The sequence below is a fragment of the Pseudomyrmex gracilis genome, unplaced genomic scaffold (genome assembly GCF_002006095.1).
Source record: "Pseudomyrmex gracilis isolate BER0280 unplaced genomic scaffold, ASM200609v1 scaffold_52, whole genome shotgun sequence".
Taxonomy (NCBI): domain Eukaryota; kingdom Metazoa; phylum Arthropoda; class Insecta; order Hymenoptera; family Formicidae; genus Pseudomyrmex; species Pseudomyrmex gracilis.
In genome coordinates this window covers 846,748-864,966 of record NW_018020636.1, presented here as the reverse complement: position 1 = coordinate 864,966, position 18,219 = coordinate 846,748, and the positions used below count along the sequence as shown (strand labels likewise).

Below are 18,219 nucleotides of genomic sequence, written 5' to 3'. Positions count from 1 at the left end.
GCTATCGATGAAGAAATCGGCCGTTACTGACGCTGTAAAAATTATATCGATGCAATTTTATTTAATAAACAATTAAACAATTAAACATGTCTGCAAGCTGAAAAGATTTATTTCTTTTTTCTGCATTCTTCTATAAATCTCGTATACATTATCTGAACGTTAACAAATTGTTTGAATAAAAAATAACTTTACTTCTCAACAGTAATGAAGTCATGATTGAATTATTCATTATGTCATAAACCAATCGAGAGAGAGAGAGAGCAAAGATGATAACTTTCGAGATCAGCTTTTGAACTTTTACACACCTTCTTACTTTTCAGAATTTACGATGAGCGAGAGTGGCGACGTAGCACCGAATTTAAAATATCCATTTAAAATCACGTATCGCATATGAATTTCAATTGATCCGCATCGTCGTCCGCGCCACGTCGAAGTGGGATGTTGTCGTCAATATTTCCGCGCACTTTGCTCGATATTGAGCTACTGGGAATAATCTTGATATTTTCAAAGGCCTTTCTAATATGATTCTTGCTGTGTAACGGCATGTAAATCGGAAACTCGACGTTGAATCTCAATATCAAATCGCCTCTTCGCTTGGGATTCGCAGGAAGTGGCATGCCTTCGTCTGGTACTCGTTTCGTATAATCCGGTCTGTGTGAAAAAGATCAACAAGATCTAAGATCGCGCTGTGCGATGAACTGGCCCCCCGTTCATGATCAGCCGTAAGTTTTGGCCAATCGCAAACGGAGAGGAGGAGGAGGCAAAATCGCGCCATTAATTCGCAACTGTGCGGAGCTCGACGCTTATTGGCTGTCGCAACACCGACACGAACTTTGGATTTAAGCAAAGCTCGCGACTGACGTTACGGATCTTACGGAGATTTTCGTACGTGATAATGGACGTTATCGGGATTCGCAGAGTTCTGTCGTCCACGGTGGTGAGCGTGATCACTGTTCCGGTCAGAGCCTCCTTCAGGAAGATATCGACCGTCGTATATAAGTCCGAATCCATTCGCCGGAACGTTTCGTGAGGCCGGTCCTCCGTGACGAAGATAACATCCGCTACGCTGACGTGTGTGTCATGGGGTTAGTAGAAATGTCAACTGTTGTTACGATTAATCTTTTGTACGACGGAACGTTATGCGTTGTCACGTGAATCTCTTAAAAATTCACATCACATTTTTATTACCATCTGTCAAACTCATAAATTGTAAGTTAAAATTTTGATTTTCTAACATTAATTATGTAATTTATAAAATTCGGAAACAAAAGCATTGAAGTTTGGTCAATAATCTCGAAGTGTATACATGTCCACAAAACTTGATTTTATTTTCAAAAGAAAACAAGTTTTCAATTTGAACAAATACTTTATATATTTTGTTTTTCTGTGCAAACACTTGTATTGATATTAATTATATGTTGCGAACGATTGTGTGCTCATGCGATTAGAGACGAGTTTAAAGAAACAGTCTTATGTTTTATGTTATTGCAATAATATATAATATATATATATATATATTAAATTATATAAAATATATATTTAAAAAAAAAAAATATATATATATATATATATATTTTATATATATATGTCGTAACGTACTATAGAGACCGCGCGCGACCTCACCAGCCATAAGCCAAGCTCAAGGGAGATCGAGAAAGCAATGAAAGGACTTACCGGGTATCTCGGTGGATCCCTGATTACCCTCTCCTGGAAATACTATTCTGGTGCCCGCCGGGATTCCCGGTTTTATGGGTATCGTCAAGATCTTCTCTATTGGTACTGTCGTCGACTTATCGCCAGCCAAGACCAATCTTCGGATTCTCATTTTTTTTATACCACCAAAAAATACCTACGAACAAATATTCTTTACTGCCCAAAAGACAAGTACATTTCTCTTTGCTTCCGAGGAACATAGTTTGCATATTAAATTTGCGATTCAATTTTTACCATAGCCTCTTTAGACTTTGGACAAGAGAAGCATGTAAATGATTTCTCTCAAACACTAGTTTTAACTAATTTTGCCAATAAACATGTATGTAACTAGAAACTATATACATGTAGTACAATTAAGTACATGTAGTAAAATTAAGAGAGAAGAAACAGTTAACACATCCACATTTCCCTATACCTCCGACAAAGTTAGAAATAAGATCTTGATCAAGGGTTCTTCCTTTTGTTTTGTACTTCGATCTGTAGAAAATGTGAACAGACTGCTCATCGTAAAGACTTCCCTGATGAGAGAAAATTTACCATGTAGATATATTTATCTTCTAGAATACCAATAGTCTTCGATAAGAAGTAAACAATTCTTGTAACTTAAAAGTTTGAATATTAAAAACATAAAGAAAATATTTAAAAAAATACAATTGTTTCAGTAGAAAAAAAAAGTTTCTCAAATATTTTCACACACTTTTGGCACGAAGTTAAGATTCAAGGTAAAAAATTTTCAATAAATTTATTTAAAACGATAAGAACTCGGTGGCTTTTTTGTTTTCACCTGAAGGTTTGCACTTGCCCCCCGTGAATGTAAGGTTTCACAAATCCTTCTGGTCTGGGCGCATCATTTTTAAGACCCTCTTCACCGTATTGGCCATGTGCGGCCCTTCTAAGAGGATCTGAGAGCAGCACGTCGAACGCTTCACCTGCTGAGGCAAAAATCGCCTTGGCCGCTTTGTTCTTTTGCTGCTCCGGATTGTATCGTATGGCAGATTGTCGATATCTAAATGAAAATAACCTCATCATTTTATCAGCGTGTAATATGCTTCTCTCTTCTCTTTACATTTTTTAATAAAATTATAATAGTGTAAATATATTTCAAAAAGATTGCATGGATGTGTATAAATATATAAAATATGAAAAGATGTTTTATTAATATAAGTATAATAACAAGACAAAATTATATCAATATTGTTTAAGAGAGAAGAGATAACAAAGAACGCAACATTTTGTTTCTACGAAATAATTACGCTCACAGTTCTTTGATCTCGATGTCGTTACTGTTGCTTTTCGACGACACTACTTTGTAGTAATCTACATTGTTGTTTCTGTCATCGTGTTCGTTCGTATTAAAGTTTGTCTTCAAAATTTCAGAATCCATTTCGAAAAGCACGGACGACATAGAACGCCAAAGATGTTTTTGAGAAACGATGACATTTACTTAAGAAGAGTTTCGCGACGCGAACATCTTTTGTCCCTTTCGCATGTCATCGAGTATAACAGAAAGATGAAACATAAAACGATCGGCGCATCGTTACGCGTTTTTCAACAACAACCAAGGCGAAGCTACATTCGTGTGTCACGTTTCGCCATTATCAAGAAACGTACATTATTAGACGCGCATAACAATACGGGAAATCAGTGCACATCGACTGATCGTCTCTAGAAGATAGCTCCGATCGACCGACGGGATTATTGCTATGGACGCCCGACGAGAACGTGTCTCGAGTTTTGCTGAAAAAGGTAAGCGCGCGCTTGTGATGAAATCTACGTGTTGTAGACTTGTAATAAATATTACACGAAGAGCGACAATCGCCTGTCAACAACTACATACGCACATCGAATAATGCAGAGTATAAAACGCTCGCGTGCACGAAAAACATAAAGATAAAATAAAAAGTAAAATAAAATATTAAATAGTAGCTTGAAGATCGCTTAAGAAAAATAAGGAGAAAAAAAATTACATATAATTTTATACAACAATATTATCAAAGACGTTTAAATCTGCGGTAAAAATTAATCTTGAATAATGTATTTTGCGCATAGATAAGGAGAATAAAATTCGCGAAAGAAATCAACGCATTCTTTGCGACAATACTGACCATGGAAATGTCCTCGTAGTGCTCCCACTAGTTGAAACAAAGCCATCCGTTTTTGACGAATATTTGGAAAACAGAGAAAAGATCAATGATGACGCTGACTATTCTACACGTTCTGTTATTAACTTCGATAACGACGATGACAAGGAGAACACAGAGAAAAAGCGTATTCTTAGCGGATCCAAGATAGTGAATCTTGAGCATGACAAGATTTTTTCTCATACATGGATACCAGTGGATCGATCGCCAACATGCAAAAGTACTGACATCCACGCTCTGCTACGCATTGATGGTGGTGAACTACCGAATACAGAAACGGCTCGAGTTAAGCGCAAGATTCCGAGACCTGCAAACGCCTTTATGCTCTTTGCCAATGAATGGCGAAGAAAACTTGCCGCCCAGAATCCTCGGGAATCGAACAAGGATATTAGCGTCAGGTTGGTTTTGTTTTTTTCTTTCTTTTGTGTTAAAAACGTCATTTTATACATTTCCATCGGACTGTCTTATTAAAAAAAAAAATGTAAATTTCTAATTTTATAAATTAACTTTTAGAGAGAGAAAGAGAGAGAAATTTTCTTTCTTACCAAAGTCTTAACACTCTTTAAAACATTTTTTTTCTGTTCCCTCTAGGCTGGGTATATTCTGGAAAAATATGTCAAAGGAAAGGAAGGAAAAATACTTTGCTCTGGCACGTGAGGTGGATAAGGAGCATAAGAGGAAATATCCTGGTAATGTAACTTCTCTCGCCTTACACGACCTTATTTATAAAGATCTAGCGCATCGACAAAGTTTTCCCGAGAATGACGTGCGCGCGCTCCGTAGATACGTCACGAGTTAGGTATGCTTGCGTTCGGCTCGGATGTAGATGCGACGGTAACGCGAACAATTCAAGAAACGAACACGTCGATAAAAACACCCGGACCATGTTGCGGACGATTCGGTGAATTGCTTAAATTAGAAAACCCCCGTTTACTTGTCGCGTGAACGAAGTGTCCCGAAGTGTCGGGCCACGGTCTATAAATAGCCTCACGTCGGATTAGATGATATCGATCGCCGGCGATAAGTCGGTCCGCGTTATCAGCGGACGAAAAGCGAGGAGAGAGCCACCTCGCATCGGCGCTGACGACTCATTCCAAGTGAATCGTTTCTGCTTTAGTAGACACGGTTAAACCGCAAACATCAACACCATCTCTGTAACATGACGTCATTCATACCCAAAGGAATACTCCCGCGCCATTCTTACTTTTAATCGATTATTCACATGTAAACTCGCTTCATGCGTGTCTTGCTGAAAAGTAAAAGTTTCAGACAAATTCATGAGTGTGCCGCGACATACAGAGAGAGAGAGAAATCACGGAGCGGTGTCATAGATCCCGTCGATTCCGCGCGATTATAGGTCGCCAGGACGACGACGTCGGCGACGACGACGACGACGACGACGACGACGACGACAACGACGACGACGACGACGTGAGCGATTCTCGCGGGGCTATAGAGGGTAGACGCGGCGGGAGAGGATGCGAGTTTAGCGGGTCGAGGAAAAGGGTGGCGAGCGGAGAGAAATATTCTCGGGTGAGTGACGCGGGGAGAACGCGCGGGTGGGAACGACGTCGAGAGAGAGACCGGAGGTATTGATTGCGACGCGACTCTAGGAACCTGCCCGATACACGACCGCCGGCTTTACCTTCCCTACCTACCTACCTACCTACCTACACCCACCGAGGCTGAGCCGAGCGAGCGAGCGAGCGAGCGCACGATTACGCTTCGTACATCGCGCGTTGCTGCTGAGCATTCGTGCGCGAGAGAAACGTCGCACGTCCGTCGCGGCCGCGTATAGACGTGCACGTCGTCGACGGTGCCGCCAGGCTTCTGACTCCCGGTCGATTCGCTGCGTGTTTCTCGTCGCTCTTTTCGACCGTTCTCGTCTATGATTGCAAAAACTGCCGTGTTATCATACAATCTTGCACGAGCGAAATTAAATGAACAATTTTTTTTTTTTTTTTATAAAAAAGCGAGTAAACCGATATCGTAAATGTGTTAAATGATATATATTTTTTTAATGTTTCGCTTTTTATATGCGCAGTATATTTTTTCACATTTTTGACATTAATATGTATTTTTGCAATCGTATCGAAAATTAAAATTCTCGTCGAAGAAGCAACAATTTTTAAATAATTTTATTGATTGTAACACAGCTGCGTCGCTGGAAAGACAGCAAAGATGGTTAACTCGTTAGATCGATAGTATATTATTTTTGTCCGTGTCGGTCTCGCAACCGGTAGTTCATTAGGATCTTTTGTATTCGAAGTTAATTGTAAATTACTTTTTTCCTCCCCCACACACGTGGTCGGCCGAATTGATGATATTTTTGTAATTTTATTTTTTTCCGCAACACACGTTTTACAGCACGGTTATCTGATATAAAAATAGAGTTGCTTTTTCCAAAAACGAATAAAACAAAGCAATTCTGTGTATAATAACGAGTTAAAAGTTTACTCATTGTTTCAATTAAACAACTAGACGATTTAACTTTGCACCATTGCTTTGGCAATTATTTAGCACGCAATAAATTAGCGCCAAATAAAACAATAATTCTTCGTTTCCTCATTATTTGTCGTATGCGCTGTTGAATTACGCGCTATATTATATATATATATAAAATTTCATTTTGCATCCTTGCTCTCTCTCTGTGCGAATTTGAACATTTTATCGGTTTCCGGAATACGCTCGCTCGCAACGGGAATAGCTCGCAGCGCACCGGTTTTTCCCCGTCCCCGTTTTCAAGCGCCCGCCGATAATGTAATCGATGCCAATTTCAGTCAGGCCGGGCGTCCCGAGTGGTCAATTAAGATCACCGGGAAGCGGCGAGACCACATCGATGCGCACCCCGCGCCGTCGGGCACGGTCGGGCATCGGCGGCGCGGGCGGCGCGTCGACCGAATTCACGTGCATCTGCGCGCGTGTAACCGGGCAATCGCGCGCGCGGGGGTGGCATCGCGAGGGAGGGAGGAGGGCAAAAGCGAGACCACCGGGACGCGCGCGGAGAGAAGCAGGTAGGGGGAGGAAAAGGGTGCGACGCGCAGTAGGTCGCGCCGAGAGAAGCCGTCAAAATGTCGAGGCTCCTGCATCCAGCAGGCGCGGTACGACGAGCCGATGGTACGCGGCGGAGTGTCGCGGTGTGCACCGGGCTGATCGCCGGTCATCGATCCACCGACGTGCCGATGCGAGAGAGAGAGAGAAAGAGAGAGAGAGAGACAAGCAGGGGAAAGAGAGGAAAGAACGCGGCAACGCGCGAGAGAAGAGGGAGGAGGAAACGGTGCGACTCCGCTCCGTCGACGCGTGCGGATTCCGCGCTCCCGGATCGGCGGATGATAATGGGAGAATATTTAATTGGCGGTGCGCAGCGACGCGATTAATCGGTCGCGCACACGCGACGAAACGCGTCGTCGCGCCTGCCGACGCGCGTAATTGCTCGCGCGGACATTGCCGGATCGCGACCAGGGTTAATGGAGTCGCGATCGCGGCTTGTGCTCTGATAAGCACGAATAATTAAACAGTCACATGGAAATGGATTACGCGACAAGGCGGATGTTAAAAGTTACGCTCGTCAGAAACACTTGGATACGTACTGATACGATTTTAGCTTTTTTGGCCGGAACGAATCGAATTAATCCTTTTCGATCTGATCCGTTGCGACGCTCCCTCGAATCCGATAACCGGAAAGCGAATGAGGGAATGACAAAGAGAGAGAGAGAGAGAGAGGGGAGGGATAGAAAGAGAGACTGAGAGAGAGACAGAGAGAGGAAACCAATTATCGACTCAAAGCTGAATCCCTGAAGTCCGTAGTTTGCCGCTTGCAAAACTGCGTCGATGCGAGAACGTTGCACGAAGGCTTGAAGCCGTTGAAGAAAGCAACGACGAGGTGGAAGAGAAGAGGAGATTTTTGTCCCTTGTCTCTTTTCTTCCATTTTCCGCTCTCACACAGTGGCGGATTTAGAACCTGAAGAGCCCTAAGCGCGAAACACAATATACTCCGTCTCTCTTCTCGTACATAATAATTTAAATAATATTTAAATAATTCTTTTACATGTGTGTGACCGAGTATATTACAAGCTCAAACGCGATACCAACTCTGTACTAATACATATTGATACTTTTACAATAATACTTGCAACGTACAATGCAATCTCTTCGTAGAGAATCTTCGTTACGTTTTACATGAAACTTAATTAACTGTGTAAACTCTCTGTGGAATAATTTTAGGGATCCTTCGCGCCGGCGAAACACCGTTTATCGATAAATCCGCTACTGGCACCTCTACCTGGCCACCGTGTCCCGACACACCTCGCCGCGGGAGGGTGGGAGAGATGCGCCCTCCATCAACGCTCTCTCGTCCACCCCCTTTCGCGGCTCGTCGATGACGAAACGCACGTAAATTCGTCGCGGCGCCGTCGCCGCAGCCGCCGCCGCTGCTGCTGCCGGGTGAAATCAGTGCGACCGGAGTGCACCGCGAGGGAAGAACGCGGGTCTCCCCGTGTGCGGCCCCGCCGTTCCCGCTTGCGGCGCGCGCGCGCGTCCGCCCGCCCGCCTTCGTCCGGCTTTCGTTCGTATACTCCTCTCCACGCGAGTAGCAGCGACGCGACGTGACCAGACGGTGGGAAACATACGAGTTAAATAGGTCGTTGTGCGCGCCGAAACACCGGGAACACGTTTACGGTCGAGTAAACGCCGTTCCCCACCTCTCCCCGAACAAAAAACAGAACTACTCGAAAAGTGTGCGACCTTTTCGTTTGTTGTAATAAAATAAACATCAGGCGAGAACAGCGTGCGAAAAGTCTCGTTGTGACAGATAGACGTTTAGAACAAAATGTTTAGAAGAAAATGATACAACGTGATACACGCGCGTAAAAAACAAAAGTCTGTGAGTCCTCCAAGAGACGAAATAAAAACAAAAGAAGACGAGAAAGAAAAGAAAAATTGACGGGGAGAAGAGATCATTTTCGAAAAAAAAAAAAAAAAATGTTACGTTTTCTCGCTCGACGAGAAAACGGATTAATGTGGAGGAATTAAAAACGGTACCGCCTAGAACTGACTGATCGATGTGGACTAGGTCAAGTGCTTAATTAACAGCGGGAGCAAATTGGAGCGGTTGTAAGAAATGGGGAAACATTACGGAAAATTTGCTTAACGAGATTCAATTTGACAGGTGAACATTCGATTTCGTTGTCGTTCGAAATCGTTCGACGAGATATCGCTCTTGGGCGCGAAAAACGATCGATCGAAAAACTCGTTCTAAAATTATTCGCCAACAGAAGAAGTTTCGTCGTTCGCCAGAGAAAACGCGCGCGCGAGCAGAGAACAAGAAGAAAGAAAGAGAGAGATAGACACACTTGTTCGCGTCGGAAGGAGGAGAGCGCGAGAGGGGGTGCAGCAGGTGCAGCAGGAGCGCAGCTTCTGTCATCGATCTCACCACCAGCGCGGTTGCAGCGAGCATGGCGCGGCACACGCCGGACCACGTCCTTCGAAAACGATCCGACGACGCGACGTCGGGGCGCGTGACGATTGACAACGAACGGACGCGTTGATTCGACGTTGTGCCGATCTGATGATTCGTTAACCGAATCTCCTGGGAACACAATGACGAGGGTGACGAGAAGCGAACCGATGTCGACTGCACCGGCGTTAAAATCGCTGGATCTTTCCGACGGAATGCGGGAGAACACCGACCGGACACATCCTCCGAAGAGTCACGCGGTTCTTCCCGTGTAAAAAGCGCCCGTTGATCTCCTCACAATCGGAACAAGGAGAGAGAGAGGACAGGACACTGCAGGGTGCACTGCGCGGTCGCGCACGTCGGCCGCGCGCGCAAGAGAGAGAGAACGAGAGAGCGGTGTTTACATTCACGAGAGGCGCGAGAGACCCGCGAAATCGAGATATCGATCGGCCGGAGAGACGCGGATTCAGCGTCAAGATATTTGCGCCCTTGTTTGTTTCTCGCGCGCATCATCGTCGAATGCGTCGAAAAAGAGAGAAAGAGAGAGAGAAAGAAAGAGGCGCGAGACGCGGATCTCCGGAGAGATCTCCAATCGTGTCAGCTGGCGACGCGAAACGTGAGATCTCTCGCACGCCGTCCGCATGTGCGAGTGTTTATGTTTGCGCGATGTGCATCCGCGTGAGTACACGCGCGCGCGCGGCATTTTAGAAAACTTAAGAAAAATTACACGCATAACACACACAATTATGTGTATGTGTATGCGCGCGTGAGTTAATATCAGAACGAGACTGATATTAAATGAGAATTGGATATAATATAGCGCATCTCTCTTTATCATGAGAGGTATTAATAGCGAATTTGGAGAACGTCCAGAGAAAACAAGCGATTTAAGAGACAGATTGTTGCGTACGTGTTCACCGATCGTAGCCGATCCAAGTTCCGTTTTGCGTGTTGTTTACACGACGTAATCCGGACCGGAGGTATAGATATTTGGATCACGCGCGCGATGTCTGCGCGCAACAACAGAGATCTATCTAGGAAGTAGCCTAGAGCGTCAGCTCCTCCTCCTCCTCCTCCGTTTTGTTCGAAGGATCTAAGATCGATACGTGAGGGAATCGTACAGCGTCGCGCACGAAGATGGACTGCTGCAATTACATCGAAGCTTACGCGCCAGGTGGACACTTCGGCTATCAGCAGCAACAGCAGCAGCAGCAGCAGCAGTACTTTTGCTACGACAACAGCACCACGCCGTACACCGGCTACGACGCCGCGCCGAACTCCAACGCGATTGATATTAACGCTCGTTATAACGGGACGATACCATCGACGTATCCGACAGGTAGAGAGAGAGACCAGCGCGAGCAAAATGCTCGACAAAACTTGACTCGTCGTCGCGATCTTACTGCCTTTGTTAATACATTAGTTATATCTTAGATATATGTTAATTATATATACAGCGCTCTAACAAAAATAAACAGAGAGATGGAAAAGAACGAGATATGTCTTTCTTAGAGCGGACTTGTTGCGTGCGGTAAAAAAAAAAAAAAAAGTAAAACATAATATTTCTATTTATTTCCTTTATTGTTACATGTAAGATATCTGATATTGTTCGTTTTTTTTTTTTTTTTTTTTTTCATTTCAACTTGTTATATTTCAATTTGTTATATTTTCTAACATGTAGCAACACGATGTTTCGCACATATATTCTGAAACGCGTGAACTACGATTGTGACGTGTCGTTTTGGTTATTGTTATCTCTTTGTTCGTTGTTAACAATAATTGCGCAATGCATTTCCGCAGATTACGTGTACAACCCGAAAGAGGCGAGGCTGCGAAAGGCGATGCGCGAGCAGACTCGCGAACTGGCGCGTCGATCGATCTTGCAAAGCGCGATCGCGAACACGAGTCCGCGCACGATCGGCGGCGCATCCGCTGTTTCCGCATCGGTAGTCGGGAGCTTCCTCAACCAGCAGCAGCCGCCGCACCGTTTCGATTGCACGTCCGTGCCGCCGATGGGTCCGAATGTGAGCCCTCATCACGCGACCGACCCCTGGTTTCAGACCGCGCATCGCCTGAAATCGGTTCACTCGTCGCCGCGTATCGGCGACTGGTACGGGAGCATGTGCAGCGACCATCCGATCGAGAGGTTGCGAGCGATGGGCGCGATGCAGCATCACCAACAGCAACAGCAGCAGCAGCAGCAGCAGCAACAGCAACACGATCTCGAGAAACCCATCAAGGACCACCCCGCGCTTTATTCCAACGGTTATTCGTCCGCCGAGAGGGAAATCCGTCGTCAGGAATCCGCGGAATACAGCGACTTCATCGACGGAGGCCAGAAGTGGCATCCTTATCAAGTAATTTAAAAATATACACCCCGTGGCTGTAAAACTACTACTCGAGCTAAAAATCTCGACTTGTAAATTTCGCGTTCATTTTTGTCTCCGAAAAAATGTCAACTTACAAATTTATCACGTATAAATAATTTTTTGCAATGATTCTTTTTTTTTTTTTCAACGTAGAGTAAGTTTTTCAATTTATGTAGTTGAATTTGAATAAAGACTTTTCTTTTTAATAAAGTTGGATTCTTTTTTTTTCTTTTTTTATTGTTTAGCATAAGTCACTTGACATTTCTGTTTGCAGAGTAGCGCGAGCCCCCATCCGAGAGCACCCCATATGTCATCGCAAATGGGCGGCATTCTTCACCCGAGTGTTCAGAATACAAACGCGCATGGACACGATCCGTGGGGCCAATTTTGTCACGGCATGTTACCACGTAAGAGAACTTTATGCGTAAAGTATTTTTATTTTATCTTGTATTTATACATGTAGAGTTCTATTCTCTTGAGATTAAAAGGTTGGAATTGCAACTTTTCAAGGGAATTAGATGATACACCCAATATATTACGTGCTTTTTATTCGTACGCTTGAATGTGTCTTGATATAAATTTTGTGAAATATTTGAACGGCGAGCGCAATATATTTTAGACGTTCCGACTGTAGCTCGCAACTCGATGATGATTCGGGGCCCGAGGCACGCGGTTTTCTTGCGGGATCGCACGCCAACCAGACACTGCGCGTTTTCGGAGGATGCGTCGCAAATGGGTTACGTTGCGAGCAAACTGAACGTTGACAGTATTCGCGCGTCTTATCCGCCCGAGCATCAGGTACATATAGGTCAAACCTATTACAACACACCACCACTATGTCAGGTCGGAATTGAATTGAATTAACATAAAAGTTTTATATGATCAATACTCGATCTGTGAAACAAAGAATATATGCGGTGAAAAATCACAAAAACGCCGAATTCGGTTTGGGTTCAATTAAGATAATACGGAATTGTCGATGCAGATGCCGAGATTGCTGTCGGAATCATCTGTGGATTCCGTCGTAGACACGACGACGACGACGACTACGACGACAACAACGACGACAACGATGAATCGTCGCGATGAAGATGACGGGACCAGATGGGAACCGAACCACGTCACCGCTGGGATGCCTCTGGACGAACTCGTGCCAACTGCCTCGGTAAAATACTCGCGCGTACTCTTTTTCTATATCCGAAAATGCGCATCTGTTTTCATATCTGAGATTATTGAGCCTCAAACAATTACGCAGGAAGGTACGATTTCCCGCGAGAAGGAACGCGAGAACCGGCACTCGAGCGAGCGATTTGAGCCGAGGAAAAAACCCGTTTCGAAGCAGCCGCTTCCGGGTTTCCATCAAGCCTTTGGCTCCACGGAGATCGGTAGATTCTCCAGGTCGGAGTTCTTCGTCAACATGGTGGGTGAGAGCGGCGACGGCGGCGGCGATGCGAACGACGCTTCCGACGGTGGCGATCGTAACGACGTTACCGGCGACGTAAGTAGGGAACGTCCGCTGCTGGAGACGACCGAGGCACCAGTGGCTGCGGCAACGGCCGCGAATGTAGCAACTTCGGCTCCCGCAGCGGCAGCCACCGCGAATGGCGTCTTTGACGCCGAGGAGAGCAAGGCGACATTCGCCACCGGCGACAACGCCGTTGGCGTCCGACGGTACGCGACGCTAATGGTCGATCCGCCTTCGTCAATAAGCATTTCGTATTGCGGACCGCCGACGACGCCGAGCTGGCACAGTCCGCATGTAGGTGCTGTAGGTAGCGAAATTTAAACGAGTACCGCGATGTTGTGTACTGTCTCGATGACATTTGTTCAGAGAAAAATATTTAGAGAGAGAGGAAAAAGAAACAAACGCGTGTGATTTTTGTGAGCGAATTGATGAAATTTTGTATCTTTCTCCGGGATCGGAAAAAACTTAAGTCGAGAGTTTGTTACTTGTTATTATTGCAGAGTTTTCGAGATAATAATCGCAAGAGAAATATCGTTGACGACGGTACAGAATATTGCTGCGAGTCGACTTCACAATAAGACAATGTCTTGATTAGGTTAAAAAGAGTTCCCGCTCTTTCCAGTTCGCGTGAAGGATCACGATGAGATTCAGGGACGCTATCTTTGATAAAAGGGAGAATTTTAACTATAACATTGATGATTTTTTCTTGTTAATTTTCGGTGACAGTTTACATGTACGTTGCGTTATATCGAGAAAATTTGTTCAGGACGTAAAACCGTTAAAATTTCAATTTTTGCAAGTGGAAATTGTTTTTCACGTTGAAAGAACACGTAAAAAAAAAGTGACATTCAGATTTATCTGCGGTCAGGTGGTGATGAGAGAGCACCAGCGTATTCATCGTTCGACCGAATCGAGCGATACGTCAATTTTAAATTCCCAGAGAGATCTCTTCTGTATTCTCATGACGGGAAACCTTCGTCAGAAAACCTACAGCGCGGCTCGGAAAGAAAAGCGGGACACGCGCGTCATGCGTAGCGAATGCATCGATTAGCAAAAGCTGTCGGGGGATCGATGTTGGCGTACGAAACGTCCCGACAAACTGCAAACATTCGTCGAGATTGTGCCTTCCAGAGGATCGGGAACTCTCGTCGGGGGGATTCTCGTCGAGATTCTCTCGCCTTATCGAGAATCAAAGCAGCACGATACACGCAAACACACGTCTCGTATGCCAAAAAGGAAGATATAATCAAAAACAAAAAACAAAAAAAAAACAAACAAAAAAAAACAAAAAAAAAAATTTTACGCCGAGACGGTCCGCATCGCCGACTGGCGCGGCGTCTTCCATCAATTGTTGTTAGATGTCGTCGGCGTTACACAACGCCAACGGGGAGATTATTATATATACATAGATATATATATACATACATGTATAAATATTATATTCGTGTATGATATGAAGGAAAACGAATTGTGGCGCGCGACGAAGAGAGCAAGTTATTTAGTAGATTCCTTTAGGTAAGAGTACGTATTGCCGCGCGGAGAAACGATCAAATAAAAGTAAACGTCTGCGAGCGTAGGGGGGCCGAGAAGCCGCGACAGGTAAACGCTCTTCCGCTTTTTTGGAAAATAATCGCAAACGGAGGGTGTATACAATGGCTCGTGTTAAGAACTTGCACGTCCTGAACGTCCGCTCGCAACTGGTTTTTACCTTCTTTCAGCCTTTTAAAAATAAATTATAATTACATATTTATGTATATACAATAAATTAATAAACATTTATGTATATATAGAAATAGTGTAATATATATATATATATACATTGTACACTAATCTCAATACTGTGGTTGTTAAAAATCAATGTGAAACGCTTAGTGTAGTTAACTTATTTTTACTTGACGTTTTTTGCAAGCAGGTTCTTAACACGCGCCGGCATTGGTAATTTGCATTTAGTCTGTCGACCAGTTAATTCGGGAATAACAAAAATTCGTGCCGGATACCCTGTACCTATAATGGGACCAAATTGAACGAAAAACTCTCATGTCGCGTTCACCGTCGCGCTTACGTCCTACGTATGGTCGCGTAAGAAGCAAAAACAAAAACAAAAAAAAAATAAAAAATAAACAAAAAAAAAAAATTAAAAACGAAACCTCCCTCTCATTCTGTTCGCGCGATCGCTCGCGAGTGAAAGCAAATCCACGCTTCCGCTCCGAAATGTGGAATATAATTCTGCGGATTACACGTGCGCAAACGAGAAAAAAAGAGATACGTTATAAAAAATATCAATTGAAAATATATTCCACTTCTTGTGACGCGGAAACACGAACATAATCACGCCCGAGAACAGAACGTATTTAAACTGTTGTGTCGATTCCTTTTAAGCGTGCGTAAATATCATACCAGGAGAATGACGTTTATTAGCGTCCGTAGAAAGATTCGAGTAACTTGAAAAACACTCTATAGGTAATCTTCACACATACACGCATACGTACACATACACACACACACGCACACTGAAACATATAAATATGCGCCGTAAAGAAATCTTTTGACGTCAATGTACTGTGCATGTTATAAGAGACATAAATAATCTTTAAAAACGAAGAATACTACTTAATTAATCAGAAGGAAAAAAAAACAAATGTACACTGATACATAAATGTGTGATATAATATCATAAGCAACGGTAGCTAAAAAGTAATAAAACAAACCGACCTACAACAGACCTACAGCGCTCTATGTACTAAAAATACGTACCACAAATGTCAAAAAATAATGTCTTTGATATGTCGCGGATAACTGAAGACAACATTTATAAAGGTGCTTTTTCGGGATAAGAGAAAAAAACAAATAACGAAAACAACAATCTATAATCAAAGATATATAAAATAAATTAATAATAAAAAAAAACAAATTGGCATTTGCGGTATATAAATTGTCCTGTGATACGCAATATGGACAGGAAAATTTCATCGACATTTGCAAATATACTTTACTCTCATTCGATTGGGACGATCGCGAGCAGTATGATAAGAAATAAACGGAATATTTATGCGACAGAAAAAAAAAAAAAACGAAAGATGGTAACAGTCTTTGTCAGTGTGTTTTATTTTCCTTCAGTTGATCCCGGAAGCCTACCTGACGAATCCCTTGCTGTTTCCCTTCCCGCTGGATCCCCACAGCATTCTGGAAAGCAATGCCGTTTGCGGAATCGCGAGAGATGGACGATTGATATCGCCGCGCGTTTTGCCCAACCAGTGCTGCTGGTTCGCGCAATTCGGCCGCGCGATAACCAGGATTCCCGATGATCTTGTGGTAAGAATAATAATTGTTGGTGATATAATAATTATTAACGTCGCATCGCGCAAAATTGATAAAATTGAACAATAAAATTTAAACGCAACGTAAATTGAATTTTACATATCGAACAATTGATTCATTAATTTTTCTGAGAGTCTTAAAACTAATCGCCGCGATGAAAATATAGACTTGCGCAGCCTTGTTGGACTGTTCCAATCACTCGAGCGATAAAGAATGGATCCGACAGAGCGCGACGATTGCGTGCCCGATTGAATTTCTAACGCTGCTTGGTGATCGAAACGCAATCTGCGAGGGAACGATCGGCAATCGCGCAAATCCGATCGTTGTCGTGAATGAAACGACTCGCGGTCGTGACATTTCGCGAGAACACGAGAACGAGGTTGTCGATTTCAAGATCGATCGGAAGAGTGACTCGAATTTGCAAGAGTTCAACGACAAGAAGAACTGATGATTGGACAGACACTGTGTGTGGTAAATTAATATCCTCGTCAATAGTTTGAGATCACAGCTAGTTTCTTTTCAAGGTATATTTCAAACGTTTAATTTTTGTTAAGTACAATGAGTTGTGTGATATGTACAACAATTTATACAAATACAATTTCACCAGTTTCTCTCATGTTTTTAGATGTTTTTTTTTATTTTCTGCCAGTGTTTACAACTTGAAAGCGACTCGGAATGGAAGAGAAAGTCTCAAAAACTCACATTTTTGGAAGCTACATTATCTTACGATATCTTTTTCTACGATTATCTTACGATTTCTTTTATGTTTTCGATAAAAATGCAACTTATGACGTTCGACGCGTATAAACTTCTCGACGCTCTCCGAGAGTCTCCGACGAACAGAACAGTTCGTAAATATTGTAAACGCGAACAAAAATATCTTCATCTTATCTATTTCCTTCTAAGAGCGGACGCGGTTTATCAAAGCGCGATTGATGACGGCGCGCGGCGGCATCCCTCAAACGTGATGAAGAAAAAAAAAAAAAAAAAACAAGCCTCCCGACTCGTGTCTGGAAGCTACGCTTACGGCAGGTAGCGATAATAGTCGGGGATGTGGGTGTCATAAACGTCTTCTGCGGCCTTATGGATTGTTGCATAGAGATTGTTCAGGTTAAAATTTTTACGACACGCGCCACCGTGCATCGGACGGGAGAAACGTAGATCGTGTGCCTTCGCGCACATTTATTTCTTTTTATTTTCAAATTTTTTTTTGTTGAAAAGAATTAAAATTGTATATTTTTAACGTGTTATTGTTTTTCACGTGGTATTTTATAGCGACAGAGTTACAACCATCAGACAGAAAAATCTGTTACGAAAAAAAAAGATAACGACCACAACTGCGTGGTTATAAAAAGTGGATAAAAAATAAATACAAAATAATGCAAATGTGCGAAAATAAACGTCAGAGCTGGAATAATAATGTATAAATTATTTATATGACCGAGAAATTTATATTCTCCGGTTTTATTACTAACGTCACCACCGCCGCCGCCGCGTCCTCCTCCCGAGGATACACGCGACAATTTTGAATTTTGCAGCGCTTTCCCAGAAGATCTCGCACGATCGTTGATGTCATGCGGTTTCTGGCCCAAGGACCGACAACATGTTTTTTGCAAATAATCGCGCAAGATCTCAGTCGCGCTGAAAATTAGTAATTACCTTGGACCGCCTTCGTTCAATAAAGATGGCTTCTCTGCGGCGACGGCGAAACGACCGCGACGCGACGTTCCGCGCACGAAATTTCTAGTACAAATAATC

The 18,219-nt window shown here is 43.4% G+C and overlaps 2 protein-coding genes across 6 annotated transcripts; one reads left to right on the top strand and one right to left on the bottom strand.

Moving 5' to 3' along the window:
- Nucleotides 1-127: 127 nt before the first annotated feature.
- On the bottom strand, nt 128-3,144 carry LOC109853651 (dnaJ homolog subfamily B member 13-like). The gene is made up of 6 exons (XM_020425962.1): nt 2,973-3,144; nt 2,498-2,719; nt 2,129-2,231; nt 1,675-1,849; nt 890-1,061; nt 128-651 (listed from the first exon to the last, which is right to left on the bottom strand). The coding sequence occupies exons 1-6, from the start codon at nt 3,116-3,118 to the stop codon at nt 378-380; spliced, it is 1,092 nt and encodes a 363-aa protein (XP_020281551.1). The 5' UTR covers nt 3,119-3,144; the 3' UTR covers nt 128-377.
- A 225-nt stretch (nt 3,145-3,369) lies between these two features.
- LOC109853646 lies at nt 3,370-17,371 on the top strand. 5 transcript variants are annotated; one of them, XR_002250133.1, is made up of 11 exons: nt 3,370-3,459; nt 3,838-4,252; nt 4,446-4,543; nt 11,110-11,666; nt 11,953-12,085; nt 12,298-12,476; nt 12,664-12,843; nt 12,934-13,176; nt 16,261-16,455; nt 16,628-16,985; nt 17,087-17,371. XR_002250133.1 is itself a non-coding variant. In XM_020425953.1 (10 exons), exons 1-10 carry the CDS (start codon nt 3,417-3,419, stop codon nt 16,907-16,909), a joined length of 2,400 nt encoding a protein of 799 aa, XP_020281542.1. In that variant the 5' UTR covers nt 3,379-3,416; the 3' UTR covers nt 16,910-17,041. The 5 variants fall into 5 exon arrangements, 1 of the variants encoding a protein (XP_020281542.1); XR_002250132.1 differs by having other exon boundaries at nt 3,379-3,459; nt 3,763-4,252; nt 12,313-12,476; XR_002250131.1 differs by having other exon boundaries at nt 3,379-3,459; nt 3,763-4,252.
- Nucleotides 17,372-18,219: the final 848 nt, after the last annotated feature.

Coding starts and splice junctions, on each gene's coding strand:
- LOC109853651 (XM_020425962.1), bottom strand. CDS start 3,118: ATGTCGTCCGTGCTTTTCGAAATGGATTCTGAAATTTTGAAGACAAAC. Junction 2,720..2,972: donor GACATCGAGATCAAAGAACT/GTGAGCGTAATT, acceptor ATTTTCATTTAG/ATATCGACAATCTGCCATAC. Junction 1,850..2,128: donor TATTTCTAACTTTGTCGGAG/GTATAGGGAAAT, acceptor ATTTGTTCGTAG/GTATTTTTTGGTGGTATAAA.
- LOC109853646 (XM_020425953.1), top strand. CDS start 3,417: ATGGACGCCCGACGAGAACGTGTCTCGAGTTTTGCTGAAAAAG. Junction 4,544..11,109: donor GCATAAGAGGAAATATCCTG/GTAATGTAACTT, acceptor GCATTTCCGCAG/ATTACGTGTACAACCCGAAA. Junction 11,667..11,952: donor AGAAGTGGCATCCTTATCAA/GTAATTTAAAAA, acceptor TTCTGTTTGCAG/AGTAGCGCGAGCCCCCATCC.